Source organism: Alosa sapidissima, chromosome 5 (genome assembly GCF_018492685.1).
Source record: "Alosa sapidissima isolate fAloSap1 chromosome 5, fAloSap1.pri, whole genome shotgun sequence".
Taxonomy (NCBI): Eukaryota; Metazoa; Chordata; class Actinopteri; order Clupeiformes; family Clupeidae; genus Alosa; species Alosa sapidissima.
Window position 1 is genome coordinate 18,227,136 of NC_055961.1, and position 7,808 is coordinate 18,234,943.

At 42.9% G+C, this 7,808-nt stretch overlaps 1 protein-coding gene across 1 annotated transcript; it reads right to left on the reverse strand.

Annotated features, from left to right (window-relative positions):
* Nucleotides 1-1,569: 1,569 nt before the first annotated feature.
* LOC121709160 (diamine acetyltransferase 1-like) lies at nucleotides 1,570-4,781 on the reverse strand. The gene is made up of 6 exons (XM_042092304.1): nucleotides 4,517-4,781; nucleotides 4,068-4,119; nucleotides 3,226-3,309; nucleotides 2,804-2,905; nucleotides 2,638-2,678; nucleotides 1,570-2,450 (listed from the first exon to the last, which is right to left on the reverse strand). Exons 1-6 carry the CDS (start codon nucleotides 4,580-4,582, stop codon nucleotides 2,283-2,285), a joined length of 513 nt encoding a protein of 170 aa, XP_041948238.1. The 5' UTR covers nucleotides 4,583-4,781; the 3' UTR covers nucleotides 1,570-2,282.
* Between the last annotated feature and the right edge of the window lie 3,027 nt (nucleotides 4,782-7,808).

Sequence of the window (7,808 nt, forward strand, 5' to 3'; positions counted from 1 at the left end):
GCTGATTGAAGAATTGTGCAAAGGAGATTCACACATTGACATTACAAGTTCATTAGTTTGCAAGCAATATTAGCTGTGGATAAATGTTTTCCATTTGTTACACAGTTAATCCAATATTTTGGAGTCTTTGTATGAGAACTCAGAACTGAGTTAAATGTTTGTAAAAAGAATGTGTTTAACCAATGAAAATGTGTTAAATAATTTGCAACAGATGACTTCTGCTCTGCTAAGGCTTAGATCAAGGTCAAGTGGACCCAAGTTTCATTAAGTGCATCAAAGCAATTGAGAAAAACTAATATGTGGGAAGCCCATAACCTTGACAGACTCCTTATATTTCTTGGCTCGTACATCAGCAACAATTTGAAATGGTAAATAAACAGTCACATAATCAAAATGGCACAACTCTACTTCCTTAGACAGCTGAGGAACTTTCATGTGAGCACCAGTTGCAGGTGCATTTCTAGACATGGATTTCTATGCAACGTCACGAAAACATGCGTGCGCAACTAAGAGGCAGAAAGCACCATAGAACAGCATAGAGTGCTGTCTATGAAAAGAATAAAATTAGTGTTTGTGCTGAAAACTGCACCAATTCGAAATCACGATGGTCAGAGAGTGTTCAATATCCCTAACGGAATGTATGTCTTCGCCAAAAATTACAAAATACGATGTTATATTAATAATGTAAATGAACGGCAAACTCTGAAATATAGTCTGAAATGAGATGTTATTAAAATTTGAGACAACAGGGGTATACAAAAAAATCCAATTGTAGCTTACAGCAGCCGACTATTTAGGTGAAGTTTAGTTTATAACGTTTTGTTGGTAAACGGGAAACCCGTGTATAAAGCCATCATAGAGATCACCACCTCATCCATCACTATCTGGTGTGGGAGCTCAGACAGTCACACCAAAAGGAAATTAGAGAGGGTTGTTACCAAAGCCTCTGACATAATTTGTTGTGAACTCGATCCAGTCCACTCTCTGTTGAACCGTGCAACCAAAATAATCAATGACAGCGCTCATCCAAATCACCACGTGGTCCTGCTTCTCCCTCTGAAGATGTCACGGGTCCATACAAACTGAAACCACACGTTTCAAAAATATCTTCCCTTCAATCAGACTCAACACTACAAAATTGATATTTAAAAATGTATGCATTTCCATTTTCCCTAGCCTGGGTGAAGCCAGACTAACCCATTAGAGAATTAGAATTTCACAGCTGGTTCCTTGGAAGTCATAAAACCAGAGCCCGTCTTCCTATTAGACATTCTCTAATAAAACATAGATTTCGTAAACGGAAGTCAATGGGTGTCTGGGAGGGGAAGTGATCAGAAGTGGGAGATCAGAAATCATAGCAAAACATATTGCTTTTGAACATGTCCCTGCTCTCCACACACCTCTGAAGTTTGCCAACAAAAAGTAATCAAAGCAGTCTTCCTTGCCCATATAAGGAGATCTGAGCAAAGATGGTACCCAGATCTCCTTGGCAACTTTTGGGTCATTTATGTGGGCGAACTTCAGAGGCATATGGACAGTGAGCTGTAAATGAAATGCAGCAGACAGGACTAAACTGAAATATGATTATATTTTATTCCATTAATTTAATCAGACAATGATAAACAGGGACAAGTTGACAGGACAGGGTGGACCACATCTACACATCTGGCATTACATGGACTAACAAGCTCCTAATGTCCTTTAGATAAAGACAAAATAATGATAAACACAACCGTGGCCTATTGCGTAATCATTATCCATGCTTTAAGTCCCTTTGGATGAAACAAACTAACGAAACTAAGACCAAGATTTGAGGTTTAGTCTAAGTATCAAAATAACAGCTACTAGAAAGTCCCTTTTATTAATAAATATAAAATAATTAGTTATGTGGCTAAATAACTACCAGTTAAAAGTTGGGGGTCCGTGACTGTTGTAGAAAGAAATGGCTGATCTTTAATGCAATATCTACATTGCCCATTATCAGCAACCATTCATCCAAAAGGCTGAGAAAACTGGAGAACTCTTGCAATTATGTAAGCACATAATGCAATCTGAAAACTGCTGCCCTGATTAAAAAAAACAATGCAACTGATCTCTGATCTGACATTCTGTTTATACTGGAGTGGAATGGAAAGTGACCCCAAACTTTTGACTGGTAGTGTATGCCTCGTTTATATTCTTCACAGTAGGATAATTTTTAATTATGATTGGTTGACATTTAGCTGTGACTTGAGTGTAAAATGTTGTGTTGACTTGACAGCCATTTCTCTGCTTCTGCGTGTCTACTTGGTGGCCATCTTGAGGAGGCTCTGTTTGTCGATCTCGAAGAGCCTCCAGCCCTCTTCCAGAGACAGATCAGCAGCACCCCGCCGCTTATAGAACTCGATCGACTTGCTATTCCATTCTGCAACGATGAAGTGCATGCTGCTGCAGCGAGTCTTCACGGCCGTCTGCACCAACAGATAAACAAACAAATAAATAAATATGAACGTGCTACTGCTCTGTATCTGTGATGCCATTTTTAAATGTAAGCAATCACCAGAGCAGATACGCACGTGACAAAAACATTGTGAACGAACGGTCTGTATACCTGGTGGATAAAGACACTTGTAAAATGGGTAGAAGGAAGACACCTACCTCACTCAGACGATTGAAGATATGCGACCCAATCCCATAGCCTGGGGAAACAAAGAGGGACATTAGTTTGATGATTCAACCCCAACAGAAAGTGTAATGCGAGTGTGTGTGTGTGTGTGTGTGTGTGTGTGTGTGTGTGGGGGGGGGGGGGGGGGGGGCGGTATACCTCTGTACTCTGGCATGACGTAGAAGTCCTCCAGGTAGAGCAGCTTGCCAATCCAGGGGTCGTAGGTAAAGTAGTACATGGCAAACCCCACCACAATGTGACCTGCAAACACACGCACACAAGCACTGGAGTTAGACTTCGCTCAGCATTCAACATTACTGCACGAGAACCTCACAGGTCGCCTGTGTGTATAAATGCCAATAATGCTACTGAATGGTGATTCACCAGGTTCCATGTGTGTTACTCCAACACTCATGTTTCCTGTTGCCTAATCCAGCCAGTTTGAAGGGATGCCAAATAAGTGAAAGGTGTGGCCAGTGTTTTTGGAGGGGGAAGGGGAGGGGGGTCACACCTGGAGTGTGAGAAACAGGTGGTTTCTATGGGACCAGACTCCTTTGTACTGGACCAGATCTAACGCTTACCATCATGGCTCCTCTGGTCTTCAGGAACCTCTGCGACCAGGCAGTGGTAGAAGGGGTGCTCCCCGAAGCCGTCCTCCAGAAGATCTGGGGGAGGAAAATAAACATTAAATTCCCATTCCATGAGGTCACAGACAGACACACTCCTCACCCAGTTATCCACAGAACAGGAACACATCTCCTTCCAAGTGTAAACACACACTAATTTCCAGAACTACTTAACTAGTAGCAGGTAAGTACTGAAATATCAAAACCTTGACCATGTTAATTTCTTAAAGCTTTTTGAATGTCCTTTAAACCTGCCTTGACCTTTCTGTGAAACTTCCGTTGGCCGGAGGGGGACTTAGCCATGGAGTTACCCCTCCCTTCCGTGTCACGTGTATTACTGGCAGCTTAGAGGTAACAACGCTACACAGCAGCTTTATGGCAAAGTCCTTTTAGGCATTATAAAATCTGTTTAAGGGTTCTGGTCTGGGAATAATTGGAAAGACTGCATACGTTTCTTAAACTCCACTTTTTTTAGGCCTATATTTTGTTGTATTGTGCCTTCTAGATTTTTGCAACATTCCGACTACAAAGAGCATGAACGCTCCGCAGTCGGAAGAATGACGTAATCAGTGGGGGAATTTGATGGTCACACGACCATCAAATATGTGGTTATTTTTTACATAACTTATTTTTAACCTAGGAGTTTAGATGACTCGATTTGGAAATGGTATGTAATGTTTACACGTCGTGGATATAGGCCCTAATGCAATAAACAAATCTGGTGTCACCAGACCCGTCTGAACTGGTCGTGTCTGGGTGAGAAGAAACAGTGTGTGGGGGAGGGGAACTTCCCATACCTTTCTCGGTCAGCACAACTTGTTCCTCCATCTCCTCGAATTTCGCAAGTTCCTAAAAACAAATCGAAACCGGCGTTAAAATGTTATCGGCTACTGAAGACATTAAAGCAAACAATTATTGAATCCGAAAAAATAAAAACTTAAACATAATTGACAAGGAATTGACACCGAGGCACAACTTTAGCCTACACTCGACACTTAAGTTGATCAGAACAAAGAAAAAAACATTTGAAACATTACCTCCTGCTAAAGAGAATTAGCTGCTAATTAAACCACCCATTAACATTATACGTTCATGAATATGGCTAGGCCTAATACACGAGGACGTCAACAACTAAGATAAAGTCTTTTGTTTGGTCTATTCAGCCTATAATAACAAATATTTACAACGTCCTTCATGTCTGAGTATGTATGTTGGTGGTCTTTAAAAAATTTTTTACAAACCTTACCTTAATCAACCGCAATATATCGGCAACGTCTTTTGGTTCCGCTTTTCTGAGGCTAAAATTGGCCATTTTCTTCTTTTAGCCTTCTTTCCTTTACCCTTTCCAACTAAAACTCCGCGAAATGTGAAGTTAATCAAAAGCTCTTTCTTCATAAGTTTGCCTTTTGAAGATTTTAAACTTCCAAAAGGGAGGTTTTGCAACCCTTTGGTATAAAGAGTCTACCGTGATCACATGAAGGCTCTGGCGGAGTATTCCGTCTAACGCGTTAGATGCCTACTTCCGTATTTATAGCAAGAACAAGACGTCATCCAACGTGTACGACATTCAGCGTACGTGGTGGGTGTGTGGGGCTAGCTTACCTACCGGAAAGACGATTTGACTGAAATGTCCGAACGTAAACTTCGCTGGGGAGAGAGAAAACAAACATCTGATTTAAATTATGCTGACCTGTGTAGTAGGCCTATCACCTTATTCTGCCTATGTGCCAAGTTAATGTTCAATATGCCTAACTCCCTGTTTATTATTGTGGTCTGTAGTCACAAAGACACGGGAGGCCCAGATAGTGCGTCTGGTGCGTAGAGGAGGGGAAGATAAACAGAACCCGAGATGCAGTTCAGAGTTGCAGAAATAGCCAGGTCTCCATTTCATTACACTGCGATGTGGGCTTCACAATGGGCTTTCCCATACAGAAAAATAAGATATCCACATATGCAGATGAACATATTCCAGTTTAAGTACATCTACGTTAAATATGTATTTCCATCTATGTTAAATACATATATTTCTATGTATTTTATATTTCCATCTATTCAAATATAAGCTGGATGCAGCTGCATGTGAATATATTTTTTCCCTTGATTTTTCTGTATGGGTTGATTTCAAGAAAACATTTTAACATAGAAAAATGCCTATATGCCAGGAAGGCTCATTAGCCAGAAATACCTGAGCTGGCTAAAGAGCCCTCCTGGCATCTAGGCAGGCAATTGAATTCACTGTGTAATAGACGCTGAAGAAACATTGGGACTTGCAAAGCCAGACATGGCCCGGAGATGTAGGACAAAGTTTCTTCCCTGAATATGCTGCACCTTTCCAGGCTGTAGAGTTTTATGGTTGAGGGACCGGGGTCATGTCACATGATGTTCAAGTCCAATTATAGGAGATAAGATAACACAAGATGAAACCAGTTCAGATGCCATCAGATAAGGCTTTGCTAAACAAGAAGAAAAAGGCCTTCACGGAGGGAGACAGGAAGAAAAGAACTTCAAAAGGTACTGAAAGTGAAGATTAAGGAGGGGAAAGAAGCATATAGGTTCAAACCGGAACAACAGCTGCTGCAAGATGGAGTGAATCAGATATGGGCTGGAATGCGAATCACAGAAGGAAGCAGAAAGGTGCTGGCTGATGACAAACAGACTCTATCTGATAATCTGAACAGATTCTTCAACAGATTTGACTGCCCCACACCACCCCAGCCTCCCCCACCTGGTCTACTGACTATCACTGCTTTCTCTTAACCACCCCCCCCCCCCCCCCCCCGCCCTTTCCAACACACCTATGATATCATCTGCTTGCAGTCCCCTCTTCCCACCTCCTACTCCAAGAGCTCCAGCATCCAGCTCAGGTCAAGATGATGCTGGACGGACTGAAGCCAAGGAAAGCAGTGGGGCCCAATTACATCAGGCCAAGTGTAACCTGCGTTGTGTTGAACCTGCGTGATTCAGCCCTTCACACGCCCGGACTCGAAAACGGACGCGAACAGCAGCAAACAGAGACGAACTAGAAACGGTATAGCAGGTCCCTCCCACGTCTGTCAACTTTCGGTTTCAAACAAGTTCATAGCGATTTATTAGCGACAATAAATTATTAGATAGACCAAGACAAGATCTTTATATGCTGGAATTATCTTGAACTACCATGCAGACTTTAAAAACAGGGGGAACTTGCCCTTGATTTTCTTTAAACAGGCGAACTGACTCATGATGTCTCACCCTATCTTTGTTTGTAGCTGAGGGAGCCGTCACAGCCCTAAAATGGGAAGAGGGAGCTCAGGCCTCCTTTAGGAAATGACGTCACATCCCTTCCCAGCTGCTGGACGGCTGCATGGAAGAGCACAAGAGTTCAGCGAAGAATTCTGTCTCTCACACACTCACACACACACAACCTTTTCTCTGTCTCTCATACACACACACACACACACACACACACACACACACACACACACAGGCCTCTCTGTCTTTCTTACACCCACACACACACACACACACACAGGCCTTTCTTTCTCTCTCCCTCCCTCTCTCACTCTCTCTCTCTCTCTCTCTCTCTCCAAGAGCTGGGTTAGCATGCAGTAGCTGAAAAGTTTTGGGTTCAATTCCTGCCTTCCACTGCTGTGCTCTGAGCAAGGCATCCCCAAGTTGTTCTGGGGGCAATGGCCCTTGTACGACATATGTAAGTCACTTTGGATAAAAAAAGTCTCTCCTTCTCTTCCCAGCATAGAACAACATGCTGTCCAGACCTTCCTTCATTTCTGGCAGCACAGTGATGGGATGGCCTATAAATCTAAAAGAACCGTGTAGTTAGTTATAATAAGCAGTTACTCTCTGCCCAATCTTAAAGGCCTAGCTAGTTATAACACACACACACACACACACGTACGCACACACATACACACACACAACCACACACACACACACAGGCCCTTCATGTGAGTGTTCATTTAGAGCAGGGATGTGCAACTTTGGTGATAGAAAGGGCCACAAAAAATGTATCGTCACTATCAGAGGGTCAGATTTGACCATGCACTCCTACTTCCATAGTGGTGACTAATGGGATAGGCCTATGGAATAAACGCTACCATTTCAGAAGAACAAAGTATAGCTTATACTATAGGGCCACATTCCAGTCCAGTCCAGGTAGTGCTTCTGAAATGCCTAGCTTGTTATAACAAGCTGTTACACCCCCCCCCCCCCCCCCCCCCCCCCCACACACACACACACACACACTGGCGCATCCCAGACCAACACCCACCACTTAAGGAGGACTAAAGCTCTTCATAGGCGTGGCAGACTGAGAGAAGCTGCAACAGTTGTCCAAGCAACTTTACCTGTCAGGTGTGTCTCTGGCTGGAGGGACGTATAATAACTTGCAGCAGAAACTGGAGTGGTTATCTAAGGTCTTCCATGGAGATATCCTGTAGTTTGAACACACACACACACACCACATGGACATGCACCCCCCCCCAAAAACACATATTTAGATACACAAAATCACACGCACACACTACATCTATTATTATGAC

Excerpts from the sequence above, each read along its gene's own strand:
- LOC121709160 (XM_042092304.1), bottom strand. The coding sequence starts at position 4,582 with ATGGCCAATTTTAGCCTCAGAAAAGCGGAACCAAAAGACGTTGCCGAT. Across the intron at positions 4,120-4,516 it reads ATATATTGCGGTTGATTAAG|GAACTTGCGAAATTCGAGGA; the intron begins GTAAGGTTTGTA and ends ATTTGTTTTTAG. Across the intron at positions 2,679-2,803 it reads CGTCATGCCAGAGTACAGAG|GCTATGGGATTGGGTCGCAT; the intron begins GTATACCGCCCC and ends TTGTTTCCCCAG.